Genomic DNA, 27901 nt, shown 5'->3' on the forward strand with positions numbered 1-27901 from the left:
TTTTTATATATGTATATTTTATATATGTTTATAAATATATAAAATATACTTTATATATTTTATATATATATGTGTGTGTGTATATATATATATTTTTTTAACTCATTTTTAGTTCTTTATTGGATAATTATTTAGGGTATATTATTGTATATGCTTAAAATATATTGATGCAAGAATTAACAATGTAATTAATATAGGACTAATTAAAAAGATAATACCTATGATTAATAAAAAACTTAACAATGATATAGTTCCTTCTGTCTCATTACATAGTAGGATATTTTTACTGTTTCTGTTTCCTGTTCCAATTATACTTCTATGAGCTACCTGCAGGCTTTGGGACATGCTTATTTTCTTTCATGTAGAGGTAAAACTGTCAAACATAGGATTCACTGTGACTTGTTGCACCACCCTTATGAAGTCCAAATACAATGACTCCTGATATCAGAGCAACATGATGATACCAAGCTCAGTGTCATCAAAACAAGAATGTTTGAGTATGGAATACTTAGGGTTTTACTTACTAGCAGCAGCAAGTTTTTAAATTCGTAGGAATTAGATCCCAGCTCTCCAAAAACGTCCATCCACTTACCACCTACAGGTTCATTTTGGTAGACCAGCTGTTTGTCAATCAGATTTTTTTGATTTATAAATTAATCATAATGGTTGTGCGTGTCAAAAATGCCCAGTGTTTATAAACACTTGGAAACACACTGATGTTATAAGTTAAACATCTTTCTCAGAAAAAGTTATTTTAAAGTACAGAGGTAGTTTGCACTTGTGAAATAAAAGTGGGATTCCAAGTAAGTTATAGTTTTATAAAGGATTCTAGAAAGTCCTCTTTAATTTGGCTGCTCTTTCTTGGTGACCTTTTTCCCCTGAGTTCTGAAGCAATCTCCTTTCCCAAAATGAATCATATTTTGTTGTACGAGGTTTTATCAGAAATTACACATAAATTCGAATGACTTGGGTAAATTCTCTTCATCTTTTTCTAGGATCTTTATAGTCTTTTCAAAGATCACCAATCAGTTTTGGAAAATCTCATGTAATTTGATTTACATTAATTTTTCTCTCCTTTCTCATCCTCATGTATTTCAAAATCACATGTCATATTTTAAGTGGGTCTCTTGCCAATGAACATACAACTTAAGTTTTAAAAATTCAATCTAAGAATCTGTATTCTGTTTTCATTCATTGTTATTGTTGTTGTACTGGCTTCCACATTCTTAATATTGAATATTCTATTCAGCTAGCTTTTCCCTTCTCCTTCCTTCTTTGTAATATATTAATAAAAATTTCTTAAAAACTTTCCCTTCTTTGACTGCTTTGGGAGTTATATATTCTATCTCTAGTCTTTACATGTTTTCCTTAAGCTTTTCATATATACAGCCAATAAATCAATGTCTAAAATTTTAGTCCCACCTTATTTTTAAACCATTCTATATCAAAAATATCATCAGCAATTTCACGATTATAACTTTAGTAAATGTAATGGAAAGTAGCCTCATTAATAATACTTCACACTTTTGTTTTCTGTCCTTTAAATAAAGACAGAATCTTTACAGCTTACTGCTTAAAGTCATGCTACATCACTCATAAATGATGGTTAATTCAGTTGTAGTGACTCATCCAATAGAAAGATAAAGCAGTAAAGTCACTGCAAAAACCACATCAAACCTTCGATGACAGCTGTTTCAAGCATATTTGATGAGTTTTTCTCAGCATTTCTGGCTGGACTAAATAGTTACAGCAGTTTCTATTTAATCTAAGGTGAAGTCCCAATGTAAATTGTTGGGATGCCAATTAAGTCAGCCTTTACTGTTACTCTCTTCATCACAACCCAGAGATGTTTCATAGCCACTAAACAAATCTGCTGAACTGACACAACTCTAACTCTAAATTTTCAAATGCTCAAGGCCTCAAATTTCAAAATCATTTATAAGTTGCTGTTGCCTCAAAATATGCAATTAGAAATACACCTTCTTCCACTAAAATTCAATCAATAACAATACATAGTGGACCATGGCCTCACATTCAAATTATATTTCAAGGCAATTATAAAAATGAATTTTGGAAATCATTGGGGAGAAGACAAAAATTGTGTCGATGAGAAGGACACCTGAATCTCACCACAGTTAAAAGTGAGAATTAAAAGAATTATGAAAATTACAGCAACTTTTCTGAAATCCAGATAAAAGGAAAAGGGAAAAGAAGTAGAACCAAGGGCTCCATCAGGCCTCCATGGAACAGTATAAACTTCAGTTCACAAAATATTGTTTATGAAGGGGGCACCCAATAATAACAGCTGCCATATTCATTTGCATTTATCAACAGGTAAAGCATTAGGTATGGGGGTCCTGGATTTTACGCTTTTATTAAAGAAGCCACATTAATTCACTGAGAAATTTTAATAGTGCATATTGTGATATTATGCTACCCTGAGATAGTAACATATACCAAGGAAATCCCTGGTAGACATCATTCAAACTTTTACATAGGATATGTATTTTCTACTTTACTCTGTCTGATTCACATGTGCTGGGTCCAACAAACACATAGTTCATATGACTTAGTATATTCAAGAATACAACCCCTACAAACCCGGGAGCAACAAAACCACAGAATTTAAGAGAGATAGGCAGAACCCACAGCACACCTCAGGGGAAACTAGTCCCAAGTATTGTCTTATGAAATGTCTTCAATTAATGTCTCATGTAGGTGTGATAGTAATCTGTTCAGACCAGAGTCCGTGTCAAGTGGCTCTTTTTAAATATCAATCTACAGAAGTAAGTGTGAAATAGTAACATGTTGATAATTTTAGTTTCTCTGGTAAACAGGATCTTTGTATTTTGCAAGAAATCTGTATTACGATATATTATTACTAGTAATATAAAACTTTAAAGTAAATGAATTTGACTATTCTCAGTCTCAAGGGTACATAATAAGAACAGCTGTTTCCAAATGACCTGAACAAGCCTGCTTTTCTTCATGCATCTCTTAGTAAGAGAAAATTAACAGAAGATTGCTTATTAATGTTTTAAACTCCCAATTATTTAACTATCTACAAAGTTATTTGTCTTTCAAAGTGATGGGACAGGACATATAACCAATATTTATACATACATAGAATATGTGGACTTCCATCGAACACATGATCATTTTATGCTAGAGCTACTGAACTCCATAGTTACACTGTCTTGTGTTAATAACTAAATCTTCATGGACATGAAGTTTCTTTTATATATAAATATATTTTAATTTAGAATCCAACAAGAAGAGAGTGGAAAAAGTTTTTTCATAATTTGAATCTATATGTACTTTTTCAAATTGAGGAAAATATTTTCTTTTATATGATAAAAGAATTGTATGTATAAAAAGTATACTAAAAAGCGGCAAAACTTAAAATTGTCCAGGAAATGAACAAAAGGATTGAAAATGGATTTTAATGGCTTTGAAAGTTAATTATGTTCCTCTCAGAGCAGGAAAGTTTATCAATTTTATTTCACAAACACTTTTGAATTCCTTTCATAAGAGCTGTGAATCATAACAATATTCCTTTAATATTAAGTTTATTTGTAAAACTTAATTCAGAAAAACTTTTAAATGTCAAACTAATCACCTACAATAATGGCTTTTCATTTATGGGACTCATTCTGGGTTTGTAATAATAATAAGAGATGATGTCAGTAACAGAAGTACAGGGTAGTCATAAACATGTGTGATTGCATTAACATAAACATTTATAAATGGTAATCATTAAGTCAAATTACCTAGCTTTACTAATACAGTGTGGTATGAAAGCAAATGGGGAGGCGGGGCGGGGCAGGTAGGAATCAACCCAAATACTGTATAACATGTTGCTTGGAATGCCAGAAACAGTCATAACAGAAAATTCTAAAAAAGATAATCCATTCAAAGAAAAATAAATAATGTAGGACATGATATAACCACTAGTGTTTCTAATCTACCTGGTTGTTTCTCTGGCAGATAAGCTTAGTTATTCTAGAATCTACTGTTTGTTTTCCTTCCTCCCTTACTGAGCACTAGAGGAGACAGGTGAGAAAAGTGACTGATGAGCAAATCCAGCCTTACTGCTACAAAAACCAACTCTCCCATCAGGAGCTGCTTTATGTACACAGAGCAGCACCGCTTTCTAGCTTTACTCACATCTGGGTCTTTAGGTTGGCTTCCTGACATTTCTGCCTTCCCAAGTATGCTGCTGAGATTTTCCTGCATGTTAATCATCATGATGGATATTATCGCTTCACGCAGTGCTGATGAAAGAGAGGGCACAGACAATGAGCCTCGGGCATACGCAGTCCAGTTAGAAATCTACCTTGGGACTAATACAAAGACAATCACTCAGCCACTCCTGTAATGAACAGAAGGAACCAGTCCCTAGGAGCCAGTGGAAAAGGCACGACTCCCATGACAGCGTAAGGAACTGAAGAGTCACCAATAAGAACCTCTGCTGGAAGCCTCAAGCACAATTACTGAAGTTAAGGTCAAGAGGACAACAGTGTTTTTAAAATGACACACAAACCAAACATGGGGGGAAATTCCATCATGCAGCCCCTCAATCTCCTTCTAATATATAAAAATACTGATAACAGAATAGGTTGCTATGACAAAAACATCTTCCATAAGGACCAGAGCTTTGCTCTTTGCTCCTGAAGATCGCCTGGCCCTATCACAGTGGTGGACGTAAGGTAAGGGATTACTAGGTATTCGGGAAATAAATGCATGAGCTGTCCTGACCAGGAAGAAGGCTGCTGAACAATTACTGCCCCAAGTAAAACTATCCCATGAGTAAGGGACAGGTGAGGCGGAGTTCCCTGAGGAATATCTGGACCGTATTGATTACGTATGTCCTGTAGGTGAGGCTGGGGGGACACCAGAGGGTCTCTGTGTGCATGAACCTTAGCAGGGGAAGGTAAGGAAATTAACATTCACTGAGTGCCTATGGTGAGGCAAGCATCGGGCAATGATTTTCAAGTTCACATATGTGTAATATATACAAATGTGAACACAAATATATATACTAATTCTAAGGGTCACAAGTGAACATATTAAGATGGCTTATGGAGAAAGATGTAATAAATATTAAGAATTAGGATCACCTTTGTAAAAAAAAAAACAAAAAAACAATAAAACCTTTTCCCTCCCCAAGAATTAGGTATAATAGAATTAGGTTCTCACTATAGGATTCAGCTAGATAATCACAAAGAGGTGGATATTTTCTCCTTAATCCTTTCTAAAGGGACTTGATACATTTTTAGAATCTTCATTCTAGAGCACCCTCTGCTGGGAAAAGTGTCTCAAAATGTTTGATTTCTTTCCTTTTCTCCCCCAAATGTTCTATAAATCATTTTAAAATAAAGAGATTTTCTGTTCTGTCCTCTAGAACCTTCTAAAATGACCATTTCTATCCTTCCATAATCATTGCCCTGCAACAAAAACCTCATGGTCTATATTAAAAAATAATTCACATTATTTCCTCCAAGCCAAATCCTAGATGTCTGCTGCATGTTACTTCTAGGGGTAGGAGGGTGCTGATGGAAGGGACTGAGGGCAGAAGGGGGACCTGAGTGGCCCTTGGCTGGCAAGTGAGAAGAGCAGTGGTGGACACTGCATGCACTTCCAGAATGGAGCAGCAACGCATGGATGTGGTCTCCCCAACGGGCGCCAAGAAGGTAGCTGGCCTCCATTCATCTTAACGGTCCCAGCTGAAAAAGGATCAGGGGTGGGGTAGCAGAGAGGTACAAAACTCAAGGGAATCCTGCTCAGAGCAGAAGCTTTGGGGGACAATGCAAAAGGTCACCCAGAGAGTTTACAACCCACATCAGGGAACAACAAAGTACAGAGGCTCCCAGAATTGAGGGATCTCACCACAAAGGGATGCCTAGACACACATCATGACTGTGAGGTGTCAGGAGAGATCAAAAACACAAAAATCCTGCTCCCCTTCTCCACCTTCTCCTCCCTGTGTGGCCACTGAACACAACAAACCATGATGAGTATCCTGGGGAAGGTAACTGGAGAGCTCGTCATTGCTCAGAATGGCCCTTCCTGTAAAACATCAATTCCAACGTTCCAGTCTGATCGTTCCCCAGTCTGATCGTTCCCCAACCAGGCCTCCCTTCATACTCCCTCCCTCCTATTCCCTACCTTCCAATTCCCAAAAACCACTGATTTGCTTTGTGCCATTATAGACTAGTTTGCATTTTCTAGAGACTGTTGGATAATTGGAAACAAATGCTATTTACTCTTTCTTTTCTGGTTTCTTTTGCTGAGCATGATTATTTTGAGATTCAACCATGTTGTTAAGTGTATTAATAGCTCTTTCCTTTTTATTGCTGAGCAGTATTCCATTGCAGGGGTGTATCACAATTTATTCGTTCCTGTACTTGTTAATGGAGTTTTAGGTTATGTCCAGTTTGGGACTATCATGAACAAGGCTGCTCTACATGTCCAAGTCTCTATATGGGGAAAAAAAAGGTGGAGGATGGAGAGACTGAATAGTCCCTACTCCACCTGCTTGTCCCCATGTGCTCACCAAACTGGAGCTGAAGAGAGGAAAGAACTGTGTAAACTGGTGAGCTGATATTTTTGTTTTGAACTGCAATGAACCTTTAGTAACTGTTATAATATCCAAAAGTGTCCAAAAAGTTAGGGGATCTGCCAGTGGAAGGCAGTAGTTCTGGGGACAGCTGTTGTCATAGGCAACTATGTAAACACTAAAGTTGCTTCCTGATCATAACTTACAGACTTGCTCAAGGAAGAAAGACCTGTCCAGGGCAGGAAGGCAGAAGAGGTCAGTGAAGGAAGGAGATGAGTCATGAGCATTCAGGATACAAAGGGAAGTCCTCAGTGAATGTGGATTGCGGCAGCCAAAGGAGAGGGGCAAGCCAGAGAAATTCATACACATTCACACACTAGGCCACTAGCCCACGTGTGCCTTGAACCACACTCACAAAGCTCCACGTTTCACTGCTCTCACATTCAGTAGCTACGGGCTCACTCGGGAAGCCGCTGCAGGATTTATGAGATGCTATCATAAATCCTTCGATCATGGACTTCCAGAGCTGAAAAGCCCTGGAGGAAACAAAGGAAATAGACTTGGAGAGATGAAGTGAACTGCCCAAGGCCACACGGACAGGACTAGAATAAAATTTTCCTGATTTGTCTCAGGATGCTGCCATCACTGTATCACTTGCTCTCTATTCAGAGACACTGTTAAAAGTATTCATGAAATACTAGGCTTAAAATGATAATCCTAGAAGCAACTACTTGAAAAATAAAAGCAACACACGCATTTGGTGCATGGTTATGAAAAGGACTACTGCTTTTCTCTGAGGTATGAATTTAAATAAAAGCATTTCCAGTGAATGCCCTCAGTGCTTATCTGTATATCAGTCATGGGTGGCTTCTGGTCCAGCCAGTCGGCAATGCACCAGCTTCTTAGACTACCCTGGGCTTTATCACTCTTCCTTGACAAGTACAAGAAACTCCTGTGTCAATATTTTTTTCTTGATTTAGATATTTCTGACCTGGAGCTGAATCATCGATTCAAGGTGGGCCTGAAGCTTCTGAAGGCTTCATATCTACAGAACTATAGTACTCATGTTGAAGTGACAAAATGCTCCTCTCTGTAGCAAGAAGGTCCTTTCAGCTCAGAAAGATCACACATAGAAGGGCGAGGAAGGATGAGGACATTCACTTAAATCAGCCAGACCTGCCCAAACAACCCTGGCAACTGGTGGGGTGACATTTGTCTAATAAGATGACCCAGGTGGCTGGAATACAGCTTAAGGGAAGTCTCCACCCAGGTTGTGTTTACTAAGCCCACTGGTTCTTTTATAGTCTTCTTCTGCATAATGGACCATGATCCAATATGAAGTTCCTTAGGACTCACTTTGTCCCCTTATTCTTTTTACAACTTCACTTATTTCTTCTGTGCAGTACAGATGCATCTCTTCATTTATTGCCATTCTTTATATAGTCACTGCTGCTGTTTTTGTGTGACCTCTTTCCTTCTGACCAGAGAGACATAGGGATTAAAAAGATACAGGCTGTGGGGCCTACCTAACATGCCTAGCAGGCAGGTCCAGCCATGGTCTTGCAACTTAATCATCCTAGCCTAGCAGGTATCCTATTTTGTCCATGCAATGGAGTTATCATCACCTTCTCAAGGCTGTGGTAAAGATTATATTAGACAAGTTATGTAGAGTGAACATCTATTAAATGAAGGGTAGAAGGACCACCCAAACTATTTAAATCTGCTTTTCTTTTCAGTTGCCTAGCTAGAACTGAACATACATATGCTAAATACGTATATGACATATCTTCACTGTATTTTAATTTTTTTATTATTATTACTATTTATGCCTATAGCATCTGGTCTTGCTAGGTGGTCTCCCATCCAAGTACTAACCAGGCCCGATCCTGCTTAGCTTCTGAGATCAGACATCAGGGTTGTTCAGGGTGGCATGGCTGTAGACCATGGACCATGGCTCCACTGGGGCGCGAACCCAGGACCTTCTGTGTGTAAAGCAGATGTGCTTACCGCTACACTATGGAACCACGTCCACTTCGCTGTATTTTAAAAACCTGGTTGCTCATAGCGCATTGTTCATAATGCTATGGAAACACCTCAAGTATCCACTGATGGATGGATAAACAAAATGTGATATGTACATGATGAAATACCATTCAACTTTTAAAAGGAAGGGAATTCTGACACATGCTATGACATGGACAAACCTTGAAGATATTATGTAAAGTGAATAGCCAGTCACAACATATATAAAATTTATATGAGGTACCTAGAGTAGTCAGATATAGAGACAGAAAACAGAATGGTGGTTACCAGGGACTGAGAAGAGGGGGTGTGGGAAGTTACTGCTTAATAAGAACAGTTTCAGTTTTGCAAGATGAAAATAGTTCCGGAGATGGTTATGGTGATGGTTGCACAATAATGTCAATGTATTTAATGACATCCTATACTTAAAATGATTCAACTGGTAAATTTTATGTTATGTATATTTTACCATGATTTTAAAAAGTATTAAAAAAAGACAACCTAATTGCTTCAAGCAAGTGCTAATAGAGATCTGAGCAACTAGAGCTGCATGTGTATCCCACTGTTAAGCTGTTTTCTTTTAGACAAATATCCTAAAATACACTGATATTCTGGCATTTACTTCTAGTATTTCTGTTATTGTATCAAACAATAATTTTACCTTGATTAAAATAGGTCTTCTGCAATGAAATTATTACCTTTGAAGCAAAAAGTTTCTCAAAAAGAGCATGTTTTTGATTTTATGAAGAATCCAAAGTAAAATTTGATTACTAAAAAATGTTATTTTAGTTCTCTCCATCAACACCTTCCACCCCCTGCCAAAAAAGAGTAAAGAAAAACACATGGCCTAACATTTTTATGTTTCTTTTTTGGTAGCATATTTTCTAATTGTTTCACTCCAATGAAAATAAAAATGTATATTTTATAAACAAGCACATATTATCCATAGTAGACAGAAGCCTCAGGTGTGAGGAAAAGCTGGGTTAAGAAGAAAACTTAGAAACAATATATACAAATGGAGTCAGAAAAGCCATTAAACACAAATATGTGAGAAATACGACAATAGAAACTACACAAGAAGAGCTTGTAGGTGGGGAAATAGGTGGAAAAGAAAAAGCAAGGAAAAAGGTCACTGTTTCAGGTAATAAAATATAAGTCCTGTGAATTCATTTTTAACACACTGAATTAAAGACTGGCAAATTTTTTCAATAAAGAGTCTAAGAGTAAATATTTTGAGCTTTGTGGGCCATGTGACCTTCAGGCAACTACTCAACTCTGCTGTTAGAGCCTGAAAGCAGCCACAGGCAACATCTAAACAAATGGGTGTGGCTGTGTTCTAATAAAACTTTATTTACAAAAACTGATGACAAGCCAGATTTGGCCTGAGGGCAACAGTGTGCCAACCTCTGGTCTAGAGAAACAAAATAAACATAAAGACAGTATGATGAACTAAAATACCATGGATTCCTATTCTACCCACCAATGAATCAGACCGATGAGCAGAAGTTTGTTTTTCAGAATGTTTTTTCAAAAAAAATTTCTTAGTACCCATAAGTGAAATAACAAGAGTAAATTCTTACTCCAAGCATCTCTAAGTTTTTCAGTTGATTATCAAGATGCAGAATAAAATCTAGGCCAGTAATTTCAAAGACGCATCACTTCAACGGAAGTTGGTTATTGTCAAGATCCCCCAGGAACGCACTAACTATTTATTTATAAGATGGGAAAATGTATTAAAAAACACACATTTTGGTGTAAAAACAAGTAAACAATATGCACAAAGAACACAGTTGTATAAAACACACACACACACACACATATTCTCTCTCTATATATATATTCTCACTTGCATACAAAATGGAAATTTTTGGAAGGATCACCTCTAAGAAGCAGAATCCTGAGTTTTCTGAAGTCCATGTTTTACTTTACATTATTCTGTACTTATACATTTTTTTTTTACCAGAAGCATGTTGAGATTGCAGTTAAAAAGGTTTATCACCTTCCTTATTAAGTCAATTTGTATGCCAATACCAATATTTTTAACAAAAGATTCATTCAAAGGACTTCTACCATCCATAAAGGTTATCACGAAACAAGAATATTTATATACATAGTCCATGGGACACGGGCTTTGTGGGTAAAATTTCATAGTGGTACAATACCTCAGCTCCACCCATCCATTTAGGCTCATCAGGAAACTCAGCACACAAAATATCTTCTGACTGATCTGTCCCCAAAACATGGTAGCAGAGCTTTTGATGGAGATTGCTAGATGTCTCTGTACCTGAAAGAGTTAAAAATGTATACTGAAATGCAACTGGCAATTTTAAGAAAATCTATACCCCCATATTTTACAATGCTAGAAATATTTAAAAAGTTAAGTACCTGGTTGCAGGATATAAGGTTATTGTACGAAAGTTAACTGTTTTTCTATATACCAGCAATTGATAAGCAGAACTTGAAACTGAAAACACAGTATTATTTATATTAGTACTTCCCCCAAAATGGAATACTTATGTGCAAATCTAACAAAATATGTAAAAGATTTATGTGAGAAAAACTACAAAACTCTGATTAAAAAAAAACAAAAAAAACCCCCAGAAGAACCAAATAAATGGAGAGACATCCATGTCCATGGACAGGAAGATTCAATATTGTCAAGATGCAGTTCATTTCAACTTATCTATAGATTCAACGCAATCCCAGTCAAAATCCTAGCAAGTTATTTTGTGGTTACTAACAAATTGATTCTAAAGTTTATGTGGAGAGACAAAACACCCCAAATAGCCAACACAATATTGAAGGAAGAGAACAAAGTTGGAGTACTGACACTACATGACTTCAAGACTTACTAAAAGTAATCAAGACATTGGTGATACTGGCAAATAAACAAACAAAAACCAGACAAACAAATGAGAGGAACAGAGTATAGAGCCCAGAAATACTCACATAAATACAATCAATTGGTTTTTGATAAAGGAGCAAAGGCCGTGCAATAGAGAAAAGACTTTTTTTTTCGACAAACAGTGCTAGAACTGGACGCCCACATGCAAAACAATCTAGACATGGACTTTACAGATTTCACAAAAATTAACTCAAAATGGATCACAGACCTAACTGTAAATATAAAATCATAAAACTTCTAGAACATAACATAAGAAAAACCTAGATGACCTTGCATTTGGCGGTGGCTTTTTAGATACAACACTAAAGGCACAATTCACAAAAGAAATAACTGATAAGCTTAACTTCATTAAAATTAAAACCTTCTGCTCTATAAAAGATACCGACCGTCAAGGGAATAAAAAGACAAGCTATGTACTGGGAGAAAATATTTGCAAAAGACATATCTGATAAAAGACTGTTATCCAAAATATACAAAGAACTTTTAAAACTCAGTAGTAAGAAAACAAACCACTTGATTAAAAAATAAGCCAAATACCTTAGCAGACACTTCATCAAGGAAGATATACAGTACAGATGGCAAATAAGCATATGAAAAGATGTTCTACATCATACGTCATCAAGGAAATGTAAATTAAAAAATGGGATACCACTATACATCGATCAGAATGGCCATAATTCACAACACTGACAACACCAAATGCTGATGAGGATGTGAAACAATAGGACCTCTCACTCATTCCTAGTGGAAATGCAAAATGGTACAGCCACTTTGGAAGACAGTTGGCAGTTTCTTACAGAACTAAACATACTCTTACCGTACAATCCAGTAATCACGCTCCTTGATATTTACCCAAGGGAGCTGAAAACTTATTTAGGTACATGCAAAAACCACTGCGCGAATATTTATAACAGCTCTTCCATAACTGCCCAAACTTGGAAGCAACCAAGATGTCCTTTAGTAGGTGAACGGATAAACTGCTATATCCAGACAATGGAATGTTATTCAGTGCTAAAAAGAAATAGCTGTCAAGCCATGAAAAGACATGGAACAACCTTAAACGCATGTTACTAAGTGAAAGGAGCCAATGTGAAAAGGCTAAATACTGTATGATTCCAACTATACGACATTCTGGAAAAGGCATAACTATGGAGACAGTACAAAGATCAGTGGTTACCGGAGGTTAGGAGGGAGGGAGGATAAATAGGTGAAACACGGAGGATAACTAGGGCAGTGAAACTAATCTGTATGATACTATGATGCTGGATACATTTGTTCAAAGCCATGGAATGTACAACACAGACTGAAGTCTAATGTCAACTATGGACTTTGGGGTGATTATGATGTGTCGATGTTCATCAATTGTAACAAATGTACCACTCTGGTAGGGGATATTGATAATGGGGTCTATTATGTGTGTGTGGGGACGGGGGCAGGAGGTGTATGGGAAATCTCTATACCCTCTGCTCAATTTTGCTGTGAACCTAAAACTACACTAAATCTATTAAAATTAAAAAGCTAAGTATCAGCTGGGTATCACCCTGGAAGTAGTTCACACATATTTGCTGATTTTGGATATTGTTTATGAGAATTAACTTTTTATTTTCCATTCTGAAAATGTACCAAGCTTTCAGGGCAATGAAGAAAAAAGTAAGATAATACCATAATATTAAAAAAGCCTTAGAGTACTTGGTGATTTTCCAAAAGTTTTCCAGGAACACTGGTAAGAAGTGCATGGTCAAAATCGTTCAGCATTTACTTTAAGGGCCTCCATCATACGACGAAGAGGCTGTTGTGGTTCTCTTACCAACAGGACAACAAAATTACAGCCAGGAGAAAGTGTTGGCTTTCATAATTCAATCACATCTACTAATCATTATTTTTTCTCACTGAAAGCTCAGGCTAAATAAAAATTTTCACGTTTTTCACAAGTTAACTTAATGATGTTGTTTTCTAACAAGAAATAGCCAGTTATATACTTTTTTGATCTCTCAGCACTTGGAAATAGCCAACATTTTCTAACTCAGTGGCACAAAGGCGGCTAATTCAGTGTACACAGCACAGAGATCTTTCTTTAGCCAATATCCTTGAATAAAATATCTTTTAGCTCCTCTTATAGTTAGTTCATTGGTGAATTAAGAGAAAGGCATTCCAGTAGTCTAATCAAAAGAAGCTAAACATAGCCAAGAGAGATAAAAAGCATTATAGCCTTATTCCTAATTCAACTGGGGGGAAAAAAGAAAAGTCAACCTATCTGAAAATGACAAAGATACATGTCCTTGGAGGAATTCTGGCTCTAGACCGAATGACCTCTATTAGAATTTAGCTTTCTTTTTAAAGTTATGTGAGTCACACTTCTATTTAATGAAAAAGGTGCCTTCATCTTCAGTCTTAACTTACCATCACTTTTTCCATCTTGTTGGGGGTATGAGTTGTAGAACATTCCCTTCCCATCATGGGTCCAGGCCATACAGCTAAACTTGACTCTTTCAAGCACATCTGGAAGTTCTTTGGCACCATCAACTTTCATGAACTTGATCGTCACCCAGTCTGAGCCACTGGCACTCAGACCATAGGCAAAATATTCACCATCTTCACTGAATGCATAGCCTATGGAACACAGGAGAATTCATCAAACAGAGAACATGGAAATACAACTCCTAACCTTGTCCACTGCCTTCTGGGCTGTCTGACAAAGTGGAGGCAGAATGTGGTAGCGAGGAACTTTGGGGGCTGAGCCCAAGTCTTACAGGAATTTACCTTATGACCCTGGACATCTTAGTTTCTTCATCTGTAAAATGAAGTACTGGATTATATGACCACTAAGATGCTTCGATTTTTTAATATCTATAATTCAATAGGCAGTTCAGTTAAAAGCAGAGCTCACTAGGACGCATATTTTATGTATACTCTAAAGGGAATGAGAGGGAAAAGGAGTAAGGAAACTGCTTTTAGAATAAAGACTGAATTATAACACATGCCATGTAATAGAACTAAATTGGAGCCATTAGGTAATTTTTGGAATGGATTCCAAACTATTTGAAATCGCTCTTTACAACCTCATTTTCTGAGCATTGCTGGCATTCAAAGATTAACATCTACACCATCTGACCACCAGAAGCCCAGGCAAGTAAAGCCTGAGGGTTTGCAATGAAGATCTTACACAGTGCACATTCCAAAGGTGACCATCTGTGGACTGTTCTGCTGTGGCCAATTCTTTAGGGCCACGACAGAGAGAACACTGTAATCACTATGGAATGTTTCCTGACAAATATTTACATGTTTATAGTGGCTTTTATAATTATAAAGTATATACAGCGTTTGGTACCAGACACTAACACCAGAGATTTCCTCTTATGATGTTTGCTAAACTTTACTGGGGGTTGTAAATTACCCTAAGAAATCCAACTATTTTCAGAGGTTTTCTACTATTTTACATGAAACTTATATTAATGGGAAATGTTTAAAATTTCAAAAAGCTGTCTTATTAATAATTTATGATTCTTATAAAATATCCAGGCTAATACATATGTTATTGCAGAAAAGAATCTAGAAGGTGATGGGGAGGAAATATTCATTTTTCACTCTACATAACACTGTAGTGTTTGAATTATTTATATAGAATTAGAAAATTTTCAGGAAAAATTTAAATATTTTGATTTGAACTGTTTTAAAAATCTATATACTATCAAAAGAATGTAAATGTTTACCCATACCATTATTTCTCTATAATGCCATTCTCAGAAAACACAAAGACTGAAGCCAGGTTCTATGTCTAATTTTCCTTTTCAACCATCAGGGCCTATATATGGCAAACATGCCATTAAAAAGTTACTGGAATGAATTATCAGAGCGAGAGGTGAGACCCTGTTACAATAAAGCCTCTCTGGATGAGCTACTAGATAGACCTTTGTTAAAACTAAAGGAATTCCTGTACGGAGTATACCATTGCAAAGAATGAGTGTATTAAGTTCATTTACAACTCCAAGCTCAGATTCATGGAAGAATATTCTTTTGAGCTGGCTGGCATTTTATTTTCAATACTGATAACTTTCAATACTAATTAGTAAAGAACTGTTATTTACATACATAGCCTATTTGGGGAGAGGAGAAGAGAGAACCACTAAATGACTGAATGCCTCTGTACAAGGGTTTGTGACGCTCTGTTTGATCCCCACCTAACTGATTACAGGACTTTAGTGTTCCAACTACTCAATTCTGTAGGGCTGAACCTATACCTGTGCTCTTTTAATAAAATAAAAGGTGCTACAGAAGATGAGCCAACTTCACTAAAAACATTTAGATGCTAACAAGAGATGATTCTCAGAGTGTACAATTATTAAACCAGAGAACAGAGGACTTCCTTACTATGGCACAAAACTGGGGTAATCTTTATGGAGAGATTATTTTGGTGGCAGAGTTATCAGGAGACATATAACAACTGCAGGCAAGGCTTATTTTCTCAGTTTTTAAACCTGCATCTTGAGGGAGCAGAGTACCAAATCGTCCAATTTTTACAAGATGATATTCTTTTACTTTTAATTCTAACATGCTGACAATTAACTAAAATTTAAAACTCTTAATCACTTCCCCCACCAAAGAAAGAGATCTCATAAATATTCCTTCCTATTTTATATTTACAGTTGGAACATTCTTTGTATAGCTTAAATTTCTTATAGAAGAGGATTATTTTTTTTTTCCAATCACAGATAGTTCTCAGGGATGCTATAGGAAATGGTGATGATACTTCAGGATCCCAGAAGGGCTCTTAACTAATTTGGGTCCAGTGTGAAGTATTCTCCAACTCTGCTTCATGCCATCGGAAGAACATGTGACTACTATGCAAAAATCTCCTTCCTGATATTGCATGTGCATCTGTTCTGCAATATGGTCCCTGTTCTGTCTGATATTTCAGAGATAAGGTGACTGCATCAACGTCAGGGCTGTGAGTGAGGGCCCTGGGACTCTTGTGGGCCTGGCTGTGGAGCACTCACCTCGAAGCGCCACCGTGCCGTCATCGGAGAGTATGTTGGGGTCTAGGAATACTCTGGCTTCACCCTCTAAGGAATCCTGTACATATAATACTCGTTGGTTCTGCAAACCTGTATTGTAAAAATAGAAATACCTGGGGGACAGAGACAGTCTTTATTCAGCTGTGGAGTTTTCTATTTGTGGAGTAAAACCAAACACATAAAAGCAAAAGAGAAACACTATACAAAGGCACAACTGCAAACGGGCCACGCCAGAGACATGGGGACTGGGGTGGAAGGTCTTACCATTTCCCTGTATCTAGAGTTTGTTATCTGAATTGCCTGAAGTATTAAAATAATTTATTGTAATTCTAAATATTAGCTAAACAGAGACAAATACTGTTTTATTTGCCAAAATTAATACCAATATATGAATAAAGCAGACATTTTTTATTTTCAATGAAGAAGAAAGCAGATTTTCTCAAATAAAATGTTGGTTCCCTTCCCTAGCCAGGCTACTACGTAGGGGTCTGCAAACCTTTTCTGTAATGGGCAAGGGTGCAATTATTTTAGGCTTTGTGGGCTATATAGTCTCTGTCGCTACTACTCAACTTTGCAGTTGTACAAGATAGCCATGGATAATACATACATGAATGGACATGGCTGAGTGCCGTTTAAACCTTATTTTCAAAAACAGGTGGTGGGCATGGCTTGGCATGCAGATCGTACTTTGCTGATCCTTGTGTTTGCATGTGTGTGTGTGAGTGGGTGTCTAAGAAATTCTAAAGTAAATTTGTGATGGTATTTCCAAAAAGGCTTAAAAAACAAACAACAGAATATGTTTAAGTGAGGATGAAAGGGAGAGGAACAAGAGAGGAGAAGAGTTGCCACCTCTTGGCCAATTTCCATTTTTGGATTGAAGCAATAAAATCTTTTCAAGTAGTAAAAGCCAAAGATCATTTTAGGGGCAAACAAATCTCTATTGCTGTCTATAAATCATCCCATCTCACCAATTATTAGCCATAAGAAAACAATAATTTCCTATAGTCTAGATTTCTTCCTAGGACATCTCTCTACTAAATTTCTTTCTTATTTTTCTTTTTTTGGTGATTATGTTTTTTTAAAACTTATTTTTAATTATAGTTGACATCTACTATGTTTCTTAATCCTTATTTCAAGTATTTGGGCAACAGACCAAAAGATACTATTCTCATACTCAAGTGTAGAAAGAATTGATTTTATAATGAATTAACCTGATGAATTGATATTCTTTTTTAATTTTTATTTTCCAATTAGAATCGACTTTCAATATTATTTTATGTTTCAGGTAACCGATAAGTTATTTAGAATTTGTTTTAAAATTTAAGACAGTGTCCAATTAGAAAAGCAGAAGTAAATGAAAGCAACCTCACATACCGTTTTCCTTTCTTGAAGTGGCAACTATACTTGGGATAGTCATACAGTTCAGTCATTCTCTCTTTGTATAAACCTCTGATAGGACACTGCTCGAGAAATGGCACAGTAATCTTGTTCTGGGCCTCCACAAAAGCCTGTACAGAATATTTAAATGGATAAATCAAGTCAGATATAAAATTTTCCATGAGAAATGTCATCCATTAATATGAATCAGTGAAATGCAACAATTCCACTTCTGGGGCTCTATCCAAAGAAAACAAAAACACTAGATCAAAGGGCTACCTGCACCCCCACACAGAAGCATTATTTACAACAGCCAAGATGTGGAAATGACCTATGTGTGTCCACTGATGGATGAGTGGATAAAGGAAATGTAGTATACACATATATAATGGAAAGGTAGAACTCTGTTCTCTGATTATTTCTCTATTTTGCTTTGCTTCTTTTAGATGTCTCATGGTATAATTACAACTGTTGCAATAGAATCCATCTCAAGCTAAAGCAGACACATTGCTTTTCTCTCTTAAAATTCATAAAACTGTTATGCCAGGCATAACAATGCTACTAAATTATTCCAAGATTATTATATCCAATTTTGTTAACTCCCACCCACAAAGTTAGTCAATTACTTTAAATAGGGCAGTATTTAAAGACTGTACCTCCCAAGTCAAATATCTAGACACAAAGCCAAATAGTGTTCAAATTCCTTAAAGTCTCAAGTTCTTTCATAATATAGATCTTTATAACTTGAGCAAATCCTTTTCATGAGGTGATAGAAAATTTTCTGTCAAGGGGCTAAGTGAAATTTATGGTTCCATGAAATGCCAATAATTTCTAACATTTTAACCAGGAAAATTCCTTCTTGGTCATTTATGGATTTAGTAGTCTGGTTTCTTGGTCTAAAAATTAGAATAAATTTGGGGGAAATGGGGGGAAGGTATAAAGATAAAGAAAAAAAAATTGGAGAAATTACATAATGATAAAGAAGCAGGGTGAGGAGAATTAAAATCCTCTTTGTTCCTTAAGAGTGTCACCACTCAAAGTCACTATTAAAAGAACTGAAACCTGAAAGCTCATTAATACCTGCAGCTGAGCCTCTAAAGAGGATCAACAGTTTAGATTTCATAGCTATGGATGAATGTAAATACATTTTCCTAATAGCTGCTCAAAACAAAGAAACCTATATCTCATTTTCATTTTGCCTTGACCATTAGGAAGCTTCAGGGCAAAGCAAAGTTTCAGTTGAGCAAGATGATTAAATTCTGGAGACCTGCTCTCCAACACTGTGCCTATAGTTAACACTGCATTATACACATAAAACTTTAGGAGGGCAGGTCTCATGTTAATTTAATTCTTACCATTAAAGAAAAAAGAAAAAAGAAAAAAGCGAAGCTACCTGGCAGAGGGTTGCTCAGTTTCAGAGCTGAAGATTCTTTATCCCTACTGTCTTCAGGAAGAAGTTTTTCAAGTTGTCCTAACATGTGCAGTATTTTAAACCACAAAGTACCCCAAGTCCTTTTACAAGTACAACTCTTACATATATGAATAAAAATGATGCATATAATTAAATATATATATATACACCAAATATATATATATACACCAAAAAAAAGCATGATTATATAACATGGGATTTGAAAGACGAATTAGGGATAAACATAAGTGCTACAGGAGAACAAATGAGAGGGATACTATTTCCAGGATGGGGGTGTGGAGAGGGAGGGAGCGGGGCATATAGGCAGTGAAGATGACCAGGAAGGCGTTCCAGGTAGAAACTGACTTGGGCATGGGGATCAACCTCCATTCTTTCCAAATACCAATGAAAACTAGGGATGGTGCTATTTATATCCCACAAAGTTTGACGAGTTTCTGCTGCAAATTACAAAAATGTGTGTGTGTGTGTGCGCGCGCGCGTGCGTGTGCGTGTAGGGTGACCTTGTTAAAGCAATTATCAGGGGCTTCTGGAGAATGACTGTGGTTGGTGCCACAGCATGGCCTGGCAGAGAACCAGTATATCCCAGTCACAGAGGAAGGGCTGAATGCATCCTAGTGGCCAAAGCGGGAGCACACCTGGATCTCCTTACCGCTGGGAGTTTAGCAGAATCTCAGAATGACTCTCCAAGGGCAGGGATAAAAAGCCAAGAGGTGGCAAAGCTCACCCTGAGGCTGCAGGACCCAGGGCCAGGAGGGCCGGACGGTCACATGGGAAACTGGAGGGAGGCCATGCCAAACAGAAAAGTAGGTGCAGCTGCTTCAAGAAACACGTCCAGAAATTGAGAATATAAAGGAACAGAATAATGTACAAGACTAATATGAGGACTCTATACTACAAAAAAAAGAGTGCCCTGTATTTTGCAGCACTCACTGAACATTTACAAAAATCAGCAGTACATCAGACAACAAAGGAAACGTTAAAACCCAAGCAGCACTGTGCCCACAATGCCATTAATCTCAACTAAGTGAGGTGTCTTTCTCTTCCTGGCCCCACAAACTCCCATCTCATTCTCTAGGAGGAGAAATTTCGAATTCAATTGGTGAGAGCCCTAAATCCAGTGGGCTGGTCTTTTAACTTTAAAACCCAGAGTGGCTCCATTTCTTCTCTCAGAGACCATCTGCTCTTAGTGAGCTTCTAGCTGCACATGATTAACAGACCAGGTGAAGCCTTCCAGCAGCTCTGCCAGGTCTCTTTCTATCTTCTCCATATGGGCAAATCAGTTCCCTCACTGGGGCTAGTTACTGGAAATTAGGAGAAAGAAGCGGAAACGCTCATTTTGACTTGACACTCAAGCCTTGTTCGCAAATCGAATTATTCCAAGGGAGCGTAGTCAAAGCTGAAACTTTAACCCCAGCTGGCTCAGTTCTTCAGTGTACACACACTATTGGCCAGAAATCTGGCAAGCATACAGGTGACCTGCACCTCAAATTTAAACCTAACTTAAAACTCAATCATGAAGCAATTAAACATACACACCCTCTCTTGAATAATTCTTATATCAATGAGGGAATCCAAGTTACAACAAAAATATCTAGAAAATAAGAAAAGAACACTAAGAATTAAAATTCACAGGATGTGGTAAAAACATTTGGAATGGACATCTGTTTTTCTTTTGGTGCCTTTGTGAAGTCTCACTGATAGAGTGAGGGATATGACCTCTGCTGGCCATCAGAGAACCCCTCCCCTAGATTTGGGATTGATCCAGGGTCAGTCAGGACATCCAAGCAGGATGAGGTTTGTGGGCAATCTAAAGGCTTGTTATCATCACTCCCAACACATGGGATATCTGACCTGATCTAGGCCCACAGCACTGGATTCAGGAGCGTACCTGGAACAGGCTTGGGAGACAGTGTTGGTGCCTGAATGTGCCATGTACTGAAGGACAGTGATCACACCATGATTGATGAGGTGCATCTGGCCCAGGTGAGGCGCCCTGTATCCAGCTAAAAAGGCTGGGTCTGGAAAGTGGCAGTTATGCCTATAGGAAGTTTGGGGTTTACCCTCTCTGTTGATCAGATTTTATCATTTCTGGGTACCGGTAACTTGTACCACCATCTGTCACAGATAATGTTACTCAGACCTCTGTCTGTATTCCAGCTATGCTAACTCCTTTCTACATTTTTTTATGTAAGTAAACCCTGTTCATTTTCATAAGCAGAGTTTTTCCAAAGTTCTTATCGATAGGCAACAGTCAATAATAAAGTAGTCGCCAACCTAGGCAAAACAATGAGAATCCTTTTTCAGAGACAGAGATGAACAATGGACGATAGAAGTTATATCATCTTATGAGATCTGGTGTTACGAGGACTGTGTGAAATCTGAAGAAGTGAGGCCTGTCTTCCCCTACCACACAGGAGAGGCTGCTGAAAAATAAAACCACCAAAGAAAAGCAGATGACCTAAGAGACAAAGAGAGACAGGTTTCCAGATATATGTGCACTCCTGGATCAGGCTATGCCTAAAGGCGCATATACTCCGGTCATCAATTAAGCAAGCCACTTAGCTCTTTTTTATGAGCTTGTGTGAGCTGGGTTTCAGACACTGCTCATCAAGAATCCTGACTAACGCAGCTCTTCTAGGAGTCCTGCAGTGGTCTGAGCAAGGCACGGCTGGTTGAACCTGAGAGGCCTGGGAGAGGAAGAATCGACCAGAAGCTTGCCTAAGGGCTGGCTCTGATAACCTGAAAAAGGTATTCACGCTGAAGGTGTTTTATCAGTACATGAGAAACAGTGAAATTAAACTAAACATTCAAACCTAAAAGTTTTAAAAAGAAAATATAAAGAAATTAATGGAATAAAAAATTAAGACTATAACTTCTAAGTCCTAGAACTGAGGCTTTTTCTAAAAAAAGAAAAACACATTCAACCAAAGCTCTGGCTAAACTAAATGAAAAAAGAGGAGAGAAACTGCAGATACTCAAAAATAGAAACAATAAAGAAATATGACCACAGCCAGGGAGAGTAAAGTTTCTTATCCTTAAGAAATACTACATTTTGAGTTAATTTTGAGTTAATGGGACAAGTAATAACAATAAATAATGTTGGAGAGGATGCAGAGAAAAAGGAAACCTCATACACTGCTGGTGGGACTGCAAATTGGTACAGACACTATGGAAAACAGTATGGAGGTTCCTCAGAAAACTAAGAATGGATCTACCATATGATCCAGCAATCCCTCTATTGGGTATTTACCCCAAAGACTTGAAAACCCATATCCAAAAAGATATTTGCACACCGATGTTCATAGCAGCATTATTCACAGTGGCCAGAACATGGAAGCGACCAATGAAATACTGCCATTTGGACCAACATGGATGGACCTCGAGATAATCATGCTAAGCGAAATAAGCCGGACAGAAAAAGCTGAAAACCACGATATCACTTATATGTGGGATATAAACCTAAAAGCAACAAAGGAACAGGACAAACAAACAAAGAATCGTGGACATGGACAATAGACTAGTGATTACTAGAGGGGCGGGGTGGGGAAGAGGAGGGAGACAGATGGGGCAAAAGGGGTGAAATATGTGGTGATATTGAAGAATTAAAAAAAATAATAAATTTTAAAAAATTTAAAAAAGAAAAAAAGAAAAATAAATACTACAAATAACTCCATGCTAGTAAATTTTAAAATCCCAATGGTTGAGACCATTTTCTAGGAAATACAAATGACTAAAATTGATCCAAAAAGAAAGATCTGAACAGAGCAATAACCATGAAAGTGAAAGAAAAGAGCCCAAAATTGCATTAAAAAAATGTTTCCCAGATAGCTCTACAGATGAGGTCTTTTAATTATTAAGCAGAAAATCTCCACGTTATTTGAACTATTCAATAATAAATGCCATGGCAAGCATTTAGTAAGCTCTTACTTGTGTCTGCCACTGTGCTGCATGGTTCAAAAACACTATCACTTAGTTTTCACCACAACCACACACAATCATTCTCTCCAAATTATAAATCGGAAAATTGAGGCCTAGAGTGGTTAAAAAACATGACCGATGTCACACATCGCGTAAGATAGCAGAATAAGGTTCAAACCTATCATTCTACCTCTAAAGCTACTCAGTTAATGACTATACACTACTGCCTTCCCATGAACAAACAGGTTTCAAGATCTCTTAGGGTTCCTACTAGTTGTTAGGGGAAATGGGTAGGAAAAAAATTCTGGAAGAAGGGAAACAATTTAAGAAGCTACTAAATGCCTAGCTTAGTGGCAATGCATGCCTGAATGAGGGCAATCTCAGTGGGGATAAAAACAAGGAGAAAAGTATGAGATTTTATAGAAGCAGAACTGGAACTCCAAAGAGTCAGTGTATGATTAAATAGAGAGCTGATTCAAATGGTCAGAGTAGCATACAATATTATATATGAGTCCCAGAATACTTTATTATGACACATGCCTTGAAAAATCAGAACCACACTGTCCCTCTAATTTACAAAGATGCTGTAAACAACAGTGAGACATCTACTAAACTTCGGCTCCTTGAAAGTAGGCCCCATAATAATCGCAGGTGTTATTATCTTTCTTTGATCATATCTAACTAAGCACACTTTAGAGCAATATTCCCAAATTTTGTGGATCTTAAGAACTACCTGATGAGGTGGCTAGGGAAACCGAGATTTCTACTGAAATCAGATGCTCCAGAAGTAGAGCTTGGGAATTTTTTTAACAAGTGCCCAGGTGATTTTTATGATTGACTGCTTCCTCCCCTGGACATAGCAGAATGGGGTAGTAAATGGATTTTAGATATCTAAGTACGGGGGAAAAACAGAAAAGAAAGAGCCTGGGAGAAGTCAGTTATCTTAGTTCTTTAACAACTGTTTTTCCAAAGACACCTATTGTACATACGCATTTGCAGAGAAACTGCAAATGACTGAAAACAAAGCTGAGTAACTGCTTACAGGGAAATCTTCGGTGTTAAATGTAGATAAGCACGTTAAGCATTTCATCGATGCTGTAGGGTCTGCTTTTCTAAAATGGACCTTTCTCTGATGAATAAACGTGGCTAGATACCCAGCTTCGAGTTAAGATGTGGCTCAGCCTCCTTTTGGCACTGACTTCTAGCAGCTCAAAAGTTAAAAGCTCGCCCATCTCCAATCTCTGGTCCTTCTAGGTTAGAATGTAATCCCATGTCGGAATTCCAAAACAGTGTATCCCTTCCTTCTCCAACCCCTCTCCCTTGCCCATTTAACCTAATTCTTGTCACAGTGGGCACACGAGTAAACTTAGGACAGGGAAAGAAAGGGTAGAAATGAGAATATATGGGAAAGAGGGAGAAAGAGATGAAACCCGTGGACCTGTGGTATTTGGTGTAGCCAGCATCCATTCTCCTTCCCCAGTGTCCTCCCTTCTCAATGGCAGCAGTTGTCCTACTGCTACGGAAACCAAAGAGGGTCTCTAGGGCTTCCACCAAATCTTTTCTTACTATACAGCCAAGGAGTGAGCACTTGTCTGGAGCTTGGCCAAAAGAACTCCCTCTCCTGGGACGCAGTCACTTGAACACATGACAGAGGGCTAAATGACTAGAGATCACTGTTACCCTTAGCACTGCTGGGTAAAAAGTGGCAATTCCTGCCATGGAGCCCTAGAACCATCTGGTTCTTGCCTGCCACAAGCCTAGACCCTTTGGTCCATCCCAGGAGCTGGCCTCATGTGCTTGCCATCAATGCCCTATGTACCTAACTTGGCCAGAATCAGTTTCTACTGCTCGCATCAAAAATCTTGCTGCGGAAGGCAAGAAAAGGAGAGAGGAAAAAGAAGAGAGAAAGCAGTGCTTAGAAAAAGATGGCCCAGTACCAGTAACTACCTCAGACTTTTGATGATTACCCCATCCACAAATCAAAAAGAAGTTGTTTCCTGTGGATTTATGAGAAGTCTGTTTACAAACTATAATATGGCTAAACATTTCCATAGGTGGTGGTAAGACATTTAAGACCTGAGCTTTGGCGATTGAGATAATGTGGTAATATATTTATCTAAAGCTTTTCCACTTTCTACTAAAGGAGAGATGACATAGTAATTCTCAATCCTGGTCCTTACATGAAACATTAATGAACAGGTGGCAGGGTATATCATAGGCCAGCTTTGCCAGTGGGGTTCAGAAGGCATCAATTAACAGTAATGCTGCCAAACAGCTTTAAGGTACTCTTTGGCCTAGTTTAATCATGCTTGAGAGCAATGAAAGGACACTCAGAAGTCATAGTTCCATTAAAAAAAAAAAAAAATCAATGCTCAGGATGTAAGTTTTTTTCTAAAAAACCTAGAATTTAAAAAAGAAAATCTTGTTTAGCTTCACAGATGAAAATTTAAAGAGTATTTAAAGTTCAATATTCTGATGAAGCAATTAAAGGATTAGAGTCTGAAGGTCTACATATCCCAACGCATTTAAGCAGTAGTCTCCAAGCTGCACTATGTTTATACAGACCTTTGCTGTATGTGGAAAATGAATTTTTATATGCACTTTCTCAGTTGGTGTCATTAAACCCTTGGAGCTAGATAAACTGAGTATGATTATATTCATTTTCTAAATGAAGAAAATAAATCTGGGTAAGGTAGCTTGCTATGCTCACAGAACAAGGAAATAGAAGACCAAGGGCTACGATTTATGTGTTTTGACTTCTAGTCCTATCTGGCAAATACTCTATTCCTCAACACTGCCTCTTAACAGAAGTAACATCACTAATACCTGAAAGCTCACTGGATGAAGGAACTATCTACAGAGAGGATATTACAATTTGTCCTAAAGCCTTCAAAGAATACCATAAACCAAACCCAGTCTTTTAGACTTTTAATTAATATATTCTTCAGCCCCACAGTAAGCTTTATCTGCTGTCTTTCAGCTTAGAGACACTGAATTAGACCTTCATGGTACTGGAAATCCTGGGAGCAAGGTTTCTCTTGTTGGCTCTGCAGCCTGACAGCATGATGGCCTGATGGGAAAATGCAACTGGGCAAACGAACCCCTGCTCGCCTGGCTCCCTGCTCGCTCTTGCACACGCCGGCTCCGTTCCATGCTAAGGAAAGCACACGGTGCAGGGAGATCTCGGCCACACTGGGATCAGAACAGAGCAGAAACTCCTCATGCTACACACTTTTAGGGTTAACCTTAAAGAATAAAAACAAAAGCAAGCCAAGAAACAAAAGACCAGATTTCAGGACAGGAAGGATACCTGAAAGCAGGTACTGACCTCTGTAACATTAAAATACCTACACAGAAATTGTAAATATCCTGGAGATGATTGGAAGTCCTTCAAGAATTAAATCCTTCCTGCCAAGGAAGGAAACAGTGTGGAGATGGGGAAAGAGAAAGGTAATATTTCCAGGTTTCTGAATCTATAAGACAGAATGATCTCTGTTCTACTTTCCTAGCCTCTTATCAGTAGGTCTAATGGACTACCCCTAACTATTCAGCCAAATGGTATATGGGAAGGGAGAACAAATAATGTCCTAGAAAAGACCTATGTTGTAGATCCCTCTGATACTCTCTGAAACAAATAGTAATTTAATTTTTTTTTAGAAGAAATGAACATAAACAAAAACAAGTATTTTGTTTTTGTTTTTTGCTGATTCCTATTACAGTTCTCTCATCATCCACAAAAGAAATGAGAGTTGCTGTTATTCTCATTTTGTCCAGGACAGATCTCAGGGAGAAAAAAAAGAAATTAGTCACTCTACATTTGCAGCCGATATTCTACATTTTTGGTTACCTCCTGTACCAAAGCTCCAGGATAGAGTTTCTGTGAAAGCCAGACTTGAGAATTAGGTACAATTAAGCAGCTATCCCATGAAAGATATAAATTCTTCTTTTCTCTGTGTACCTCCCCTTTAATAATTCAGCAACAAGTTCTGGAATATTCAACTATGAAGTTGAAGCCAAAATAGGACAAGTATGATGGGGAGACTCCTCAAGAGGTTACAAGCACGTTGCTTCTATTTGGACCTTGAGGCTACAAAACCAAGCCCAGTGATGTAAAGAGAATTTACCACCATCAGGAAGGACAGCAAAGAGTGCAGTGTGGACTGAGTACTTCATGATGGCAGAAAGGCCAGAAAAATACTCATTTAGTACTTTCACAGTGACCAGACAGTGAGACTGCTGCCTCAGCGATGAAGGCAACGTAAGCAAACTCTGAGGGCCTGAGAGTAAGCAGAGTGCTCCCCTTGCCAGTATACATAAACATCTCTATGATTCCCTGAGAACTGTGGTCCAGCTGCATAGTGAAGAACATAGGACAATTTCAAAGCCTCTGAACTTGGCCATTAAGCCACTGCTGATCACCAAGAGAATGGTTTATACTGATGGAACATGTTACTGGGAGCGATGACAAAGGAAGAGGGCAGCGAGCCAGATACACTGAGGGACACGCAGAGTGGCTTGTGGATAGGCAAGGGAAGGGAGGGAGATGGCCCAGAATAAGATCTGATCCAGGCATACTTGAAGGGGTCTGGAGACCAACGGAAGGGAAGAAAGAGGTTGCAAAGGGCTAAGGCAGACTGTGGGATTTGGGGTTGGTTTGTCTCCCACAGGAGACTAAG

General features: G+C 37.8%; 1 protein-coding gene across 1 annotated transcript in view; it reads right to left on the minus strand.

Moving 5' to 3' along the window:
• The window catches only part of PREP (prolyl endopeptidase), a 103923-nt gene that overhangs the window by 65323 nt on the left and 10699 nt on the right, over positions 1 to 27901 (minus strand). Inside the window, 4 exon segments of the mRNA XM_015600133.1 lie at positions 10744 to 10865; positions 13887 to 14096; positions 16481 to 16611; positions 17873 to 18006. Coding sequence (XP_015455619.1) covers positions 10744 to 10865; positions 13887 to 14096; positions 16481 to 16611; positions 17873 to 18006 — 597 coding nt within the window.

Source organism: Pteropus alecto, unplaced genomic scaffold, assembly GCF_000325575.1.
Source record: "Pteropus alecto unplaced genomic scaffold, ASM32557v1 scaffold79, whole genome shotgun sequence".
Taxonomy (NCBI): domain Eukaryota; kingdom Metazoa; phylum Chordata; class Mammalia; order Chiroptera; family Pteropodidae; genus Pteropus; species Pteropus alecto.